This window comes from Phyllobates terribilis, unplaced genomic scaffold (genome assembly GCF_046119375.1).
Source record: "Phyllobates terribilis strain yellow unplaced genomic scaffold, ASM4611937v1 Scaffold_4__5_contigs__length_816908805, whole genome shotgun sequence".
Classification (NCBI taxonomy): Eukaryota; Metazoa; Chordata; class Amphibia; order Anura; family Dendrobatidae; genus Phyllobates; species Phyllobates terribilis.
The window spans coordinates 224,752,399-224,769,065 of NW_027362764.1; the positions used below are offsets into that span (position 1 = coordinate 224,752,399).

At 42.3% G+C, this 16,667-nt stretch overlaps 1 protein-coding gene across 1 annotated transcript in view; it reads right to left on the reverse strand.

Annotated features, from left to right (window-relative positions):
* LOC141264640 (transmembrane channel-like protein 2) overlaps positions 1–16,667 on the reverse strand; it is a gene marked incomplete at its 5' end in the record, with an annotated part of 316,798 nt that overhangs the window by 291,050 nt on the left and 9,081 nt on the right. The window contains one exon of the mRNA XM_073676913.1: positions 15,528–15,618. Within this exon, the coding sequence (XP_073533014.1) occupies positions 15,528–15,618 (91 nt within the window). The remainder of the gene's footprint in view (positions 1–15,527; positions 15,619–16,667) is intronic.

The following is a 16,667-nucleotide window of genomic DNA, read 5'->3' on the forward strand; positions in this document are numbered from 1 at the left end:
TTACAGAAAATTCATAAAAAAATTTTCTATTATTGTCAAACCGCTGACCGATCTCACCAAGAAAGGTGCTAATGCGGTTCAGTGGACTTCTGAGGCCATTGAAGCTTTTGTGTTTTTAAAGGAGAGGTTCACCTCTGCTCCCATCCTTATGCAGCCTGATGTGACTAAGCCGTTTTTGGTTGAGGTTGATGCTTCTTCGGTGGGGGTTGGTGCGGTGTTGTCTCAGGAAAACAAGGATGGAGTACATCCCTGTGCCTTTTTTTCAAAAAAATTTTCCGAGACTGAACTTAATTACGATATTGGTAATCGGGAATTGCTGGCGATTAAACTCGCATTTGAACACTGGCGTCACCTCTTGGAAGGTGCTGATTTTCCCATTCAGGTTTTCACTGATCATAAAAATCTGATCTATCTTGATGCTGCCAAGCGCTTGAATGCCCGTCAGGCTAGGTGAGCACTTTTTTTCTCGCGGATTAATTTTTCCGTTACTTACATCCCGGGTACCAAGAATGTTAAAGCGGATGTTTTGTCTCGCAGCTTTTCTCCCATGGTCGGTGTTGAGGAGGAGGAGGAGACCATTTTACAAGAAGGTGTTGTGATTGCTGCTTTGGACTCCGTTTTGGAGGATGAGATTCTTAAAGCACAGGAGAATGCCCCATCTAACACTCCCCATGGGAGGTTGTTTGTGCCTAGGACCTTTAGGAGAGATTTGTTTGTTGAGTGTCATGAGTCTCGGTTGGCAGGTCATCCAGGAATTTCTGAGACCAAGAGACTTGTGGGTCGCAGTTTTTGGTGGCCTGGATGGCAGAAGGAAGTCATTAAGTGGGTGCGCCAATGTACTGTGTGTGCTAGATCCAAGTCTTCGCATGCTCCTGCTGCGGGGTTGCTTTGCCCTCTGGAGGTTCCTAGTGCACCTTGGACACATCTGGCTATGGACTTTATTACTGACCTTCCTCCCTCTGAAGGTTTCACGGTCATCTGGGTGGTCGTGGACCGTTTTAGCAAGATGTGTCACTTGGTTCCCTTTATCAAACTGCCTTGCGCTAAGACACTCGCTAAGGCCTTTGTCAAGGAGATTGTCAGACTACATGGTGTTCCTACTGACATTGTTTCTGATAGGGGACCTCAGTTCGTGGCTCGTTTTTGGCGTGCCTTTTGTGACAGGTTGGGAGTCCATTTGTCGTTTTCATCCGGATATCATCCTGAGTCTAATGGCCAGACAGAAAGGAAGAACCAGGATGTTGAGCAGTTCTTGCGTTGTTTTGTGGCAGACAATCAAGAGGGGTGGTCTTGCTGAATTTGCTCTTAACAACCATACATCCTCTTCTGCTGGGTGTTTGCCTTTTTTTTGTTGTTCTGGGAGACATCCGTCTTTTGGGTCATTCTCCAAATTGGTTTCGGCTGTGCCTGAGGAGGAGAGTTTTTCCGGTGATTTGGAGAGAGTTTGGACGGATGTGCGTGGTAATCTTCAGGAGGCTAACAAAAAATCTAAGAGGTACTTTGATAGGAAACGGCAAGAGGTTTTGTTTGCTGTTGGTGACATGGTTTGGTTGTCCTCTAAGAATCTGCGATTGAGGATTCCTTCTAAAAAATTGGGTCCCAAGTTCGTAGGGCCCTTTAAGGTGTTTCAGATAGTTAACCAATCTGCTGTTAGGCTGGAGGTTCCTACGTCCTGGAGGATTAATCCGGTGTTTCATGTTTCTCTGTTGAAAAAAGCTGATGTGTCGGATGGTGACGCCTCTGCCACTGTTCCTCCGGTGGTGGAGGACGGGGAATATGAAATTTCCCGCATCCTAAATTCTAGACGGTATAGAGGGAGTTTGCAGTATCTCGTTGCTTGGAAGGGTTTCGGACCTGAGGATAACTCATGGGTGAGGGCGGATGATGTTTCTGCTTCCAGACTTGTCCGAGCATTTCACAGGAGGTTTCCTGGTAAGCCTGGGCCTAGGGGATCCGGAGGATCCTCTTAGAAGAGGGGGTACTGTTACAACTCTCCTGTTAGGTTTTTTTTAGTTTGCTGGTCACATGACCAGTTTTGCCTATTTAATCCGGCTCCGCCCTCCTGGCATTGCTGGACTTCATTTGTATTTACTACTGTTGAGCTAGCTTGGTGCTCTTTTGCCGTTCTCTGTTAGTTTTGCTAGGTCTTCTGACCTCTTTACTTTTTGTTGTGTGTTTGTCTTTGACTGCTACGATTTCTGCTAGGAGGTGTCCAACTTTTCCCAGTCCCTAGTTCTTGTAGGGATTCCTCCCTCACATCTATAGATCTTCGTACAGACTAGCCGAGGACTTTAGCGGGTCTGATCGCAGGATTAGGTTCCCCTTTACATCGTAGGGATCTAGTTTAGTTCTATTGTAGGGACAGATCTCCTGTCTTTCCTTAGTCTCTGTAGCAGATCATAACAGCTACTGAGGTCGCTGTTGCGTCACAAAACTTGTGACTCAGCAGCGATCTCGCTAGCGATCTCGCTTAGTGTGACGGGGGCTTTACCCTATGCTATCCTATACTGTACACTACCAACATTACTTATCTTACGTTATCACATCCTACATTATACATTACTACACATTACATAGGCAAACATCACATGACATAATATATATACAAAAGACGCAGGACATAATACACAAGACGCAATTTGTGTCTTCAGGGGTAGGAACATAACAATCCAGACCAAACCCCTTACACTAGGAAAAGCCTACAGTTCAATGCTTTCTTATAACTTGCTATAATGACCTTCAAGCGATTTATAATACATCAATATAAACTTTACGGGGATCAGCACTTTTTTCTTCTCTTAGTGCTACAGTAGGTTAATCAATGAGTAAGACTAAGAATAAAGGTCAATAAATCTAGCGCTGTACTGGTTAGGCGTAACTTGCAAAAATGACAGTACATTCAGCCTGTTCTACTATACTTTCCTTGTATATCATGTCAATATTGACCCTCACCACATTTAGTCTATAGGGATCATATGGGAAATGATGAGAAAACAGAGTTGAAGTTAAAATGGCACCGCAAGCCAAGTATTTTTTTCTTTTATGCCCACACCTACAAACATGGGCAGAAACTTCCACTAAAAATATGATAAGCCACTTTTTGTATAAACCTTTCTTTTTTAAACTTTAAAAGAGAGGAAAGGTAGACTGTGCTGATGGAATGTGTGGGTGATTTAGCATTGAGGCTGACAAATGGGGCATTTTTTCTTATTATGGATGGATATAGTGGCTCTCACCATTGTGAGCTAGCAATATGTGAGTGGACACCCTCAAGTGGGCAGTCTTATTCATACCCTTCTAAAGATGATGCAGACCTGAAGAAGCTGCAATTCATTCAACAGTAATTGATATGAAAGCTATGCTTCCTAATCAAACAGCACTTCAGTAACAAATTAGGTGTGGATACAAAGTAATGGAAAACCCACTGTTATAAATTATAAGGAAAATTAGAACCTATGATGTCGGGAAAAGTCCATGGTCTGTGACCTCATGGTTTTATATGGATGTGGCACACCCTGCTGACTCCTGTTATCGTAAGCATTAGTTTATTTCACATATTATTTCTAATAAAAATGGATACATTTTGTGATAAATTTCTATACCTGGCATCAAACTGTCCTGGGTTACTTTATTATAAGTTTTTATATTTGTTATGTGTCACTTTCCTTATGATTTGTGGTTGACTTTAAAATATCAATATCAGTGATACATTCAAATACACTTAGAAGTTACTTAAAGGGAATCTGTCAGTAGGATTAGCCCTCCTAAGCCATCTATATTGGCATGTGGGTCATAGAAGCTAAATAAAATGATACCTTGATATCTGTGATCTTATGTCTTATTCCAGAGAAATCCTTTTTCTTATACATAAATGACCTCTTCCAGGCTATGTGGAGGATGTTGTCTGGAAGATAACTCCGCCTCCAGAGCTTAATTTAAATAAAAGGGGGCGTTACCAGTGTGATGTGTAATGGCCGCTCTCTGCTCTCCTGATCTCACTGCAGAGCTGGGTGTGATTATACCTGACACATCTGCAGGTTCCTCTCAGCTTCCAGCTCACAGGCAGACAGGGCTGCAATACAGCAGAGCTGTGTTCTTAGAAAACAAAGTTCAGTTCTACTGTTCTGTGTTATTTACATGTCACACTGGTAATGCCACCTTTCATTTATACTAAGCTCTGGAGGCAGATTCTCATGCAGATCAGTGTCCGGCCCATAGTCCTGAATAGCTCATTCACATATAAGAAAAACGTGGAATTCTCAGAAATAAGACATCGGATCGCAGATATCAAGTTATTATTATATTTAGGCTTTTATGACCTACATGACCATATAGCTGGCTTAAGAGGGTTGATCTGACAGATTCCCTGTAAAGTGTTATTCCCATCTTTAAAAATGGATATTGTCAGATAGTGTTTGGAAAAACAAACACTTTTTCAATTTACTGCTTATTTAAATTTGCAGCCGTTCTTGAGAATAATATTTCTCTTTTGTTTACAACTTGTTGCCTAGGGGACCGACCATCGCTGTTATCTAGCTTATAAACACTGTGGTGAAGATGACCAGAATTCGGAGGTAACAGTGCAAGCCATCGATTCAGGCCAGTTTCACAACAGTGCTTACAAGCTCAATAAAATAGTGCTTGCTAGCATGGTTCATGTTTTGCAATGCCAGCTGCAGCAGTGCTCTGTATCCAAGGCAATGAGCTGTAAAAAAAATGATAATATCCTATTGTCAGCTGTAAATTTTATTGAGGAGTAAATTGGTAAATTTCTTGAAGTTATAAGCACTATCCAACAGTACCCATTTACAGTGGCTTGCGAAAGTATTAACCCCCTCGCCCACCTATGGCTTTTTACCTATTTTGTTACATTACAACCTGTGTGTAAATATTTTTGTAATTCAATTTGTGTGTGATGCATCAGCACTAAATAATCTAAGTTGGTGAAGTGAAGTGAGAAAAATATAAACATTGATTACATTTATGGGATCAAATAACTAAAAACTAGCATGTGCATATGTATTCACCCCTTTTGCTATGAAGCCCCTAAAGATTTCTGGTGCAAGCAATTACCTTCATAAGTAACATGCTTAGTGAAAGTAAGTTCACCTGTGAGCAAACTAAGTGTCACCTGGTCTGTCAGTATATACACACCTTTTCTGAAAGGCCACAGAGGCTGCAAGACCATTAAGCAAGAGGCACCACTAACCAAACAACACCATGAAGACCAAGGAGATCTCCAAACAAGTCGGGGACAAAGTTGTTGAGAAGAACAAGTCAGGGTTGGGTTATAAAAAAATATCCCAATCTCTAATGATCCCCGGAGCACCATCAAATGCATTATATCAAATGGAATGAACATGGTACCACAACAAACCTGCGAAGAGAGGGACGCCCACTAAAACTCTCAGCCCGGACAAGGAGGTCATTTATCAGAGAGGCAGCACAGAGACCAAAGGTAACCCTGAAGGAGCTGCAGAGTTCCCAAGCAGAGACTGGAATATCTGTCCATACGACCACAATAAGCCATACACTCCATAGAAGTGGCCTTTATAGAAGAGTGGGCAGAAAAAAGCCTTTACTTACACAAAAATTGTAAGGCTCATTTTGAGTTTGCCAAAAGACAAGTGGGAGACTCCTCAAATGTATGGAGGAAGGTGCTGTGGTCAGATGAGACCAAAATTGCACTTTTTAGCCACCAAGGCAAATGCTATGTCTGGCGCCAAAGCAACACAGCTCATCATCCCAAGAACATCATCTCCACAGTAAAACGTGGTGGTGGCATCATCATGCTGTGGGGATTTTTTTCGGCAGCAGGGACAGGGAAAGTGGTCCAAGTCAAGGGGAAGGTGGATGGTGCAAAATGCAAGAATATTCTTGAGCAAAACCTATTTTAGTCTGTCAATGATTTGAGACTGGGATGGAGGTTCACATTCCAACCAATGATTTGAGACTGGGACGGAGGTTCACATTCCAACAAGACAATGACCCAAAGCATACTGCTAAAGCAACACTTGAGTGCTTTAAGGGGAAACGTGTAAATGTTTTGGAATGGCCCAGTCAAAGACAAGACCTTAATCCAACTGAGAATCTGTGGTCATTCTTGAAGATTGCTGTTCACCAGAGGAAACCATCTAACTTAATCCCTTTAAAGCCCAAGATGTACTAATATGTATCTGCGCCCAGGGCTTTAAGAGCCTGATACGTATTAGTACGTCTTTGCGATCGAGCCCGCACACAGGCTGTGCGGGCGCGATCACCGCCGGGTGTCAGCTGATTGTCACAGCTGACACCCGGTGCTAACTGCAGGGAGCTGTCCTGCACCGCTCCCAGCACATTAACTCCCGCAATGCTGCGATCGAAGTCGATTGCAGCATTGTGGGGTCAAGGGGAGGTGATCGGGATACCCACCTCTCCTGCCAGCGTCCAGCAATGTCTGCCGTGGCTTCCCGGATGTTGCCATGATGACACGATGTTGTCATGACAACATCCGGGTCACCAGACAGCAGGAAGATATTTTGGTCATGCGCAGTGCATGACCAAAGTATCTTCTGCATCTGCAGCGCTGACAGCCTGTATAGCACAGGGATGGTGCTCCATCCCTATTCTATACAGGCGATCAGAATAAAAAAAGTGAAAGTCCCATAGTGGGACATAGAATAAAAGTAAAAAAAAGTGTCAGAAAATGAAAAAATAAATAAAAAAAAATTGTAAAAATATAAAAAAATAAATAAAAAAAATAATCCACCAAAAATAAAAATATAATGTAAATATCAATAAATATTATTATGAAAAAAAAAATAAAACAATAAAAGTACACATATTTGGTATCGCCGCGTCCGGAACGACCTGACCTATAAAACTGTCCCACTAGTTAGCCCCTTCAGTGAACACGGTAAAAAATAAAAATAAAAAACGAAGCAAAAAAACAATGCTTTATCATCATACCGCCAAACAAAAAATGGAATAACACGCGAGCAAAAAGACGAATATAAATAAAAATGGTACCGCTGAAAATGTCATCTTGTCCCGCAAAAAACAAGCCACCATACAGTTCCATTAGCGGAAAAGTAAAAAAGTTATAGCTCTCAGAATAAAGCGATGCAAAAAAAATTTTTTTTCTATAAAATAGCTTTTATTGTGTAAAAGCGCCAAAACATAAAAAAACTATATAAATGTGGTACCGCTGTAAACGTACTGACCCAAAGAATAAAGCTACCATATCAATGTTACCACACGTGGAACAGCATAAATTTTTTTTTAAAAAAAAAAACAATTCCTGAATTGTTCGTTTTTGTTTATTCTGCCTCCCAAAAATCGGAATAGAAAGCGATAAAAAAAAAGTCACGTGCCTGAAAATGGCAACAATAAAAACGTCAACTCTTCCCACAAGAAACAAGCCGTCACATGACTCTGTTGACCAAAATATGTAAAAATTATAGCTCTCAAAATATGGCAATGCAAAAACTAGATTTTACAAAAAAATGCGTCTTTTAGTGTTAGAACCTTGCTCTTAGGTTTTTTCTATTGCTGGTCACATGACCTTGTTGGCCTATTTAGTCTTGCTCCGCCCTTCTGTCTTTGCTGGACTTCTTTGTATTTCTACTCTTTAGCTAGCCAGTGCTCAGTATCTAACTCTGTTAGTTTGCTTGGTCTTCGGACCGCTGTGTTCTATATTGTTTGTTTGTTCGTCTGTCTGCTACTATTTCTGTTAGGAGGTGTCCATTTTGCTCCCAGTCCCTAGTACTTGTAGGGATTCCTCCCCCCACATCTATAGGTCTCCGTACAGACTAGCTGAGGACTTTAGCAGGTCTGATCGCAGGATCAGGTTCCCTGTTACATCGTAGGGATCAAGCTGAGTTCTATCGTAGGGACAGATCTCCTCTCTTTCCTTAGCTCTGGTAGCAGAACATAACAGTAAGTCCAGCCTGCAAATTCTCTAAGGAAAGATTTTTCTGTTCCATCATGGTGTCGGTTCAGGATTTGGCTCAACGCCTGCAGGGACTCTCTCTGGAGGTGGCCGAGCTCCGTCAGCACGTGAGTAACTGTCCTGGAGCACATTTCTTGGAGCCTAAGGTACGTTTGCCTGATTTATTTTTTGGTGAACACCAAGAATTTTTTTCATTTAAAAATGCTTGCTTATTGTATTTTCGTTTGAGACCCAGGTCCTCTGGGGATGAATCCCAGCGCGTAGGGTTCATAATGTCACTTTTGCGCAAAGAGCCTCAGGAGTGGGCCTTTTCTTTGCAACCTAGTGATACATGCTTTAGATCAGTGGATAGTTTTTTTTCTGCTTTGGGGCTATTATATGATGATCCTGACCGTGTCTCATCTGCTGAGACTGAGTTGAGACGTTTGAGACAGGGATCAGGTAATGTGGAAAAATATTGTACTCATTTCCGTCGGTGGTCTACTCAAATAGGGTGGAACGATTCTGCTCTGAAGAGTCTGTTTCTTGCTGGGCTTAGTGAAAGGGTTAAAGACCTGCTAATTGCTTATCCCACACCTGAAGATTTGCAACAGGCTATGCAATTAGCTATACGGGTGGATAGGAGACTGCGTGCAAGGGTTAATGAGAGCAAATCCTCTGCTATGTCAGTTTCTGGTCATGAGAATTTGTGTACTGACAGTGGAGAGCCGATGGAGATTGGAGCGATGGCACCTCGCTCTCAAGAAAAGGACCGCAGATTTTCTGAAGGTTTGTGTTTCTATTGCGGAAATTCTGGTCATTTCATTAAAAGCTGTGTGCTTCGTATGAAGAAAGAAAAAAAAATGGTCAGTCATGCCCGTATTGCCTGTTTAAATTCCAAGGGTGTATTTTTAGCTGCTTCCACTATTGCTCAGGAAAAATTAATGGAATTTCGGGTGTTTGTCGATTGTGGGTCTACTCTGAATGTAATTGATGGGGGATTCTTGGAAAAACTCAATTTAAAACCCGAACCTTTGTCATCCCCCATTGCTGTGGTTTCTGTGGATGGCTCCCCTTTGAAGAATGTTACTCTCAGGGTCTGTGAGTTTCCCCTCACTATTAATGGTGTTCACCATGAGAAATTGGATTTGGTAGTTTTGAATAACATGCCTTCTCCGGTGGTGTTGGGATTGCCCTGGTTAAAATTGCACAATCCTGTACTGGATTGGTCTACCAATGAAATTAAATCCTGGAGCCATAAATGTTATGACAAGTGTTGTAACGGGCGTATTGCAGCTGTGGATAGGGGGGAATTGCCTGTTCCTATTCAGAATTTTTGGAGAGTTTTTTCTGAGGAGGAATCGCAGGTTTTGCCTCCCCATAGAGACTATGATTGTACTATTGAATTTGTCCCTGGAGCGACTCTTCCTAAAAGTCGTTTATTTAACCTTACTATTCCTGAGAGAAAGGCTTTGGAGGAATACATACAGACAAGTTTGGCCGCCGGTCACATTAGGCCCTCTAAGTCTCCTGTGGCGGTTGGATTTTTTTTTGTAAAAAAAAAGGACGGCGGTTTACGTCCTTGTCTGGATTTTCGTGAGATTAACAAAATTACTGTACGCAATCCTTACCCACTGCCATTGATTCCTGATCTGTTTAACCAGTTAGTGGGGTCCAAGTGGTTCTCTAAAACTGACCTTCGGGGGGCATACAATCTGTTGCGCATGAAGGAGGGTGACGAATGGAAGACTGCTTTTAACACTCCTGTGGGTCATTTTGAGAATTTGGTTATGCCTTTTGGTCTTACTAATGCTCCTGCATTTTTTCAGAATCTTATTAATGACATCCTTAGACCTTTGATCGGCAAAAATGTGGTTGTGTATTTGGATGACATTTTGATTTATTCGCCGGATCTGGAGTCTCATTGGCGGAGCGTACGTTAAGTATTACAGTTATTAATTGACAATTCGCTTTTTGCTAAGCTGGAGAAATGTGAGTTCGCTGTACAGAGAATTAGTTTTTTGGGCTACATTATCTCCAGTGAAGGTTTTGAGATGGACCCGGTTAAAGTTCAAGCTGTGCAGGAATGGCCTAGGCCTATTGGTTTGAAATCGATACAGAGGTTTTTGGGTTTCGCCAATTATTATAGAAAATTCATTAAAAATTTTTCTATTATTGTCAAACCTCTGACCGATCTCACCAGGAAAGGTGATGATGCGGTTCAGTGGACTTCTGAGGCCATTGAAGCTTTTGTGTATCTCAAGGAGAGGTTCACCTCTGCTCCCATCCTTATGCAGCCTGATGTGACTAAGCCGTTTTTGGTTGAGGTTGATGCTTCCTCTGTGGGGGTTGGCGCAGTATTGTCTCAGGATAACGGGGATGGAGTACATCCCTGTGCCTTTTTTTCAAAAAAATTTTCGGAGACTGAACTGAATTACGATATTGGTAATCGGGAATTATTGGCTATTAAACTCGCATTTGAACACTGGCGCCACCTCTTGGAAGGTGCTGAATTTCCCGTTCAGGTTTTTACGGATCATAAAAATCTGATATATCTTGATGCTGCCAAGCGCCTGAATGCCCGTCAGGCTAGGTGGGCACTGTTTTTCTCGCGGTTTAATTTTTCCGTTACTTACATCCCAGGTACTAAGAATGTTAAGGCGGATGCCTTGTCTCGCAGTTTTTCTCCCATAGTCGGTGCTGAGAAAGAAGAGAACATTTTACAAGAAGGTGTTGTGATAGCTGCTTTGGACTCCGTTTTGGAAGATGAGATTCTTAAAGCACAGGAGAATGCCCCATCTAACACTCCCCATGGGAGGTTGTTTGTGCCTGGGACCTTTAGGAGAGATTTGTTTGTTGAGTGTCACGAATCTCGGTTGGCAGGTCATCCCGGAATCTCTGAGACCAAGAGACTGGTGGGTCGCAGTTTTTGGTGGCCTGGATGGCAGAAGGAAGTCATTAAGTGGGTGTGTCAATGTACTATATGTGCTAGATCTAAGTCCTCACATACTCCTGCTGCGGGGTTACTTTGCCCTCTGGAGGTTCCCAGTGCTCCTTGGACACATTTGGCTATGGACTTTATAACTGACCTTCCCCCCTCTGAGGGTTTTACTGTCATCTGGGTGGTCGTGGACCGTTTTAGCAAGATGTGTCACTTGGTTCCCTTCGTCAAACTGCCCTGCGCTAAGACTCTCGCTAAGGCCTTTGTCAAGGAAATTGTCAGACTTCATGGCGTTCCTACTGACATTGTTTCTGATAGGGGACCTCAGTTCGTGGCTCGTTTTTGGCGCGCCTTTTGTGACAGGTTGGGAGTTCATTTGTCGTTCTCATCCGGATATCATCCTGAATCTAATGGCCAGACAGAAAGGAAAAACCAGGATGTTGAGCAGTTCTTGCGTTGTTTTGTGGCAGACAATCAAGAGGGGTGGTCTGAGTTTCTGCCACTTGCTGAATTTGCTCTGAACAATCATACATCTTCTTCTGCTGGTTGTTCGCCTTTTTTTTGTTGTTCTGGGAGACATCCGTCATTTGGGTCGTTCTCCAAGTTGGTATCTGCCGTGCCTGAGGAGGAGAATTTTTCCGGCGATTTGGAGAGAGTTTGGACGGATGTACGTGGTAATCTTCAGGAGAATAACAGAAAATCTAAAGACTACTTTGATAGGAAACGACAGGAGGTTTTGTTCGCCGTTGGTGACATGGTTTTGTTGTCCTCTAGGAATCTGCGGTTGAGGATTCCTTCTAAGAAATTGGGTCCCAAGTTTGTAGGGCCCTTTAAGGTGCTTCAGGTTGTCAACCAATCTGCTGTTAAGTTGGAGGTTCCTACCTCCTGGAGAATTAATCCAGTGTTTCATGTCTCTCTGTTGAAAAAAGCTGTTGTGTCGGATTGTGACGCCTCTGCCTCTGTTCCTCCGGTGGTGGAGGACGGGGAATATGAAATTTCTCGCATCCTTAATTATAGACGGTATAGAGGTAGTTTGCAGTATCTCGTGGCCTGGAAAGGTTTCGGACCCGAGGATAACTCATGGGTGAGGTCGGAGGATGTTTCTGTGTCCAGACTTATCAGAGCGTTTCACAGGAGATTTCCTGATAAGCCTGGTCCTAGGGGATCCGGAGGATCCTTTTAGAAGGGGGGGTACTGTTAGAACCTTGCTCTTAGGTTTTTTCTATTGCTGGTCACATGACCTTGTTGGCCTATTTAGTCTTGCTCCGCCCTTCTGGCTTTGCTGGACTTCATTGTATATCTACTCTTTAGCTAGCCAGTGCTCTGTATCTAACTCTGTTAGTTTGCTTGGTCTTCGGACCTCTGTGTTCTATATTGTTTGTTTGTTCGTCTGTCTGCTACTATTTCTGTTAGGAGGTGTCCATTTTGCTCCCAGTCCCTAGTACTTGTAGGGATTCCTCCCCCCACATCTATAGGTCTCTGTACAGACTAGCTGAGGACTTTAGCAGGTCTGATCGCAGGATCAGGTTCCCTGTTACATCGTAGGGATCAAGCTGAGTTCTATCGTAGGGACAGATCTCCTCTCTTTCCTTAGCTCTGGTAGCAGAGCATAACATTTAGTGTGTGACAGCTGTCAATCATAAAAACCCGATATGATTCTGATATCACTGTAATTGCACCGACCCGAAGAATAAAGTTGTCTAATCACTTATATCGCACTAGGAACGGCGTAAAAAATAAACTCTCGGGTTAGGGTTGTGCTAGGGTTTCGATTGGGCTTAGGGTTGAGCTAGGGTTGGGCTAGGGTTAGGGTTGGGCTAGGGTTGTGCTATGGTTAGGGTTGGGGTTAGGGTTGGGGTTAGGGTTGGGCTAGGGTTGGGGTTAGGGTTGGGCTAGGTTTGGGCTTGGGTTGTGCTAGGGTTAAAGTTAGGGTTGGGGTTAGGGTTGGGCTCGGGTTGGGGTTAGGGTCGGGTTAGAGTTAGGGTTGTGCTAGGGTTGGGCTAGGGTTGGGGTAGGGGTTGGGGTTAGGGTTGGGCTAGGGTTAGGGTTGGGCTAGAGTTAGGGTTGGGCTAGAGTTAGGGTTGGGATTTTTTTCTAAAGTTAAAAAAAAAGATGACGATATGACGACTAGTGTTGAGCGTAAGTGCTCGCTACTTGAGTTTGCATCGGGTACTCAGGTATGAACCATGTATTGTGGGTGCTCGAGTGACATGCTCGAGTCTCCGCCCCATATGCTTTGCGGCCAAAAAAACCTTGCGGGGATTGCCTGCCATGCACAAGCGATCCCCCATGGTTTTTTTGGGTGTCTAATAACCGTGAAACATGCGGGCGGGGACTCAAGCATGTCGCTCGAACACCTGCGATACATGGTGCATACCTGAGTACCCAATGCAAGCTCAAGTAGCGAGCACTTGCGCTCAAGACTAACGACAACTTATTCAATATGATGACCTAATGTTATCAAATTCTGTGTCGTAACTCTGGGTTCAATATGTTCACTGTACCCCTTGATAAAATCCTTGAGGAGTGTAGTTTCCAAAATGGGGTCACTTGTGAGGGGTTTCCTCTATTTAGGCACATCAGGGGCTCTCCAAATGCGACATGGCGTCCGCTCTCGATTCCAGACAATTTTGCGTTCAAAAAGTCACACAGTGCTCCTTCCCTTCTGAACTCTGCCGTGTGCCCAAACACTATATTTTCACCACATATGGGGTATTGGCGTACAGTTTTTTGGGTCCATTTTCTCCTCTTACCCTTGTGAAAATAAAAAAATTGGGGCTAAAACATAATTTTTGTGGAAAAAGTTTGATTTTTTGATTTTTCACGGCTCCATGTTATACACTTCTGTAAAGCACTTGGGGGATCAGGATGCTCACCACACATCTAGATAAGTTCCCTGAGGGGTCTAGTTTCCAAAATGGTGTCACTTGTGGGGGGTTTCCACTGTTTAGGCACATCAGGGGCACATCGGCTAATTATTCAAGCAAATTTTACAATCAAAAAGTCAAATGGTGCTCCTTCCCTTCCAAACCCTACCGTATGCCCAAGCAGTGATTTTCCCCCACATATGGGGTATCTGCTTACTCAGGAGAAATTGCACAACAAACTGCATGGTGCAATTTCTCCTGTTACCCTTATGAAAATGCAAAATTGGGGGCTGAAAAACATTTTTGTGGGAAAAATGTGAAAATTTTATTTTTACGGCTCAATGTTATAAACTTCTGTGAAGCACCTGAGGGTTCAAGGTGCTCACCACACATCTAGATAAGTTCCCTGAGGGGTCTAGTTTCCAAAATGGTGTCACTTGTGGGGGGTTTCCACTGTTTAGGCACATCAAGGGCTCTCCAAACGCAACATGGCGTCCGCTAATTATTCAAGCAAATTTTACAATCAAAAAGTCAAATGGCGCTCCTTCCCTTCCAAACCCTGCCATGTGCCCAAACAGTGGTTTTCCCCCACATATGGGGCATCTGCGTGTTCAGGGGAAATTGCACAACAAGTTTTGGGGTCCATTTTTTACTGTTACCCCTGCGAAAATAAAAAAAATTGGGTCTATAGTAAAATTTTTGTGAAAAAAGTTAAATGTTAATTTTTTTCTTCCACATTCCAAAAATTCCTGTGAAGCACCTGAAGGGTTAATAAAGTTCTTGAATGTGGTTTTGAGCACCTTGAGGGGTGCAGTTTTTAGAATGGTGTCACTTTTGGGTATTTTCTGTCATGAAGACCCCTCAAAGTGACTTCAAATGTGATGTGGTCCTTGAAAAAATGGTTTTGTAAATTTTGTTGGAAAAATGAGAAATCGCTGGTCAACTTTTAACTCTTATAGCTCCCTAATAAAAAAAAATTTTGGTTCCAAAATTGTGTTGATGTAAAGTAGACATGTGGGAAATGTTATTTATTAACTATTTTGTGTGACATATCTCTCTGATTTAAAGGCATAAAAATTAAAATTTAGAAAATTGTAAAATTTTCAACATTTTTACCAAATTTCCTTTTTTTTCACAAATAAACGCAAGTGATATCGAAGAAATTTTACCACTATCATAAAGTACAATATGTCACGAAAAAACATTCTCAGAATCAGGGGGATCCATTGAAGTGTTCCAGAGTAATTACCTCATAAAGTGACAGTGGTCAGAATTGTAAAAATTGGCCTGGTCATTAATGTGCAAACCACCTTGCGTTGTAAAGGGGTTAAAGGATTTGGAACAGTTTTTCCTTGAAGAATAGGCAAAGATCCCAATGGCAAGATGTGGAAAGCTCATAGAGACTTCTCCAAAGCAACTTGCAACTGTAATTGCTGCAAAAGGAGGCTCTACAATGTACTGACTTTAGGGGGGTGAATACTTATGCATACTGAAGTTTTCAGTTATTTTGTCCCACTTGTTGTTTTGCTTCACAATAAGATAAAACCAAATGTTCACAGTTGTAGGCATGCTTATTATATGAACTGATGCAAACCCTCAAAAAAAAAACTGTGAAATTCCTGAATTTCCAGGTTGTGAGGTATAAAAACATGAAAAATGCCAAGAGGGTGAATACTTTCACAAGCCACTGTAAACAGATGGGAATAAACCCCTTTATATTCTACTAAGAAAAAATACTAAGCAATACATACTAACATGCCCATTGCAGAACCATATTGATTTCAGAGCAATGTCAATGAGTCAGACATACCTTGAGCATCATGACTTTGTACGCATAAAATTTCTTTCCTTTTCCCTTTCCCAGAGCACCTTCAAATTTCTCCACAAATTTCTGAGCATCTCTATTAGAAAAGGGATTATAATAAGTCCTCTTGGTTTTATTGAGTGTGTAATAAATATAATTTCGACTTTATTAATTATATGATTATTTTCTATGCAATTAAACTATATGTTTTAGTAATAGTCATTAATTTACTACTTTCTAATACTGCTAACTGAATATTATTCTCAGGTTAAGGGGATGTCAGGCCTTCAAGTTCAAGTCTGCAGTCCTCGCACTATGAGGATTCTCTGCTGCTGGCGCCAGGAGCGGGTGGTCATCTGACAGCAAGTATGCGACTTTGGGCCACATTCTGACTAAACGTAGTCGGCCTCTCTCAATTCACTTTAATTGAGCGAGCCATACACGTCTAGTTGGCACGTGGTCCTGTGTATGCAAATCACATACTTGTGGTCACACGCCCGCCACTTCTGGCACAGACACCAGAATAGATTGACTGCAGATTTGTAGCTTAAGACCAGATCACCCCTTTAAGGAATGATTAAATTAGCTATTACTCTAGATAAGCCCATCCAACAATGATCAGAATAATATCTAAAGATGTCTGCACAAAGTATGCAAAGTTGTCTTGTAGTTTAAGATACTACTTCAAAAATTCTTTATAATGTCAGCTGGTAGATTTATTACTAAAATCTAGTCCCTCTACAGTAATATTGTCTCATATTTAGGAACGCTTTTTGGTAACATGGTTATGTGAATGTCTAGGATGCCGACACATTTTCAGTAGTGTTGAGCGAATTTGTTCGGCATTTCAAATTCGGGTTTGTGTTCGGGGTTCCAGCTTGTTCATGCCAAAAAATCGTCGCCACGTGACAGCGTAGTATTATCTGCTCGCAGTGTTATCTGCGTGACAGCGTGGCAAATCAGGGATGTTCTTTTGTTTTTACTTTGGAAAATGAAAAAGCTATTCCCAAATGACATCTCTGGCAACGAATAATATCCAGGAAAACAATTGAGTAGGGGGTTTGAATTCAAACCAATTTGGCAGAGGCATATGTTAGATCAGCAGGTTCACTCAACTTTAATCTAATGTGTATTGGACCCTTTAGA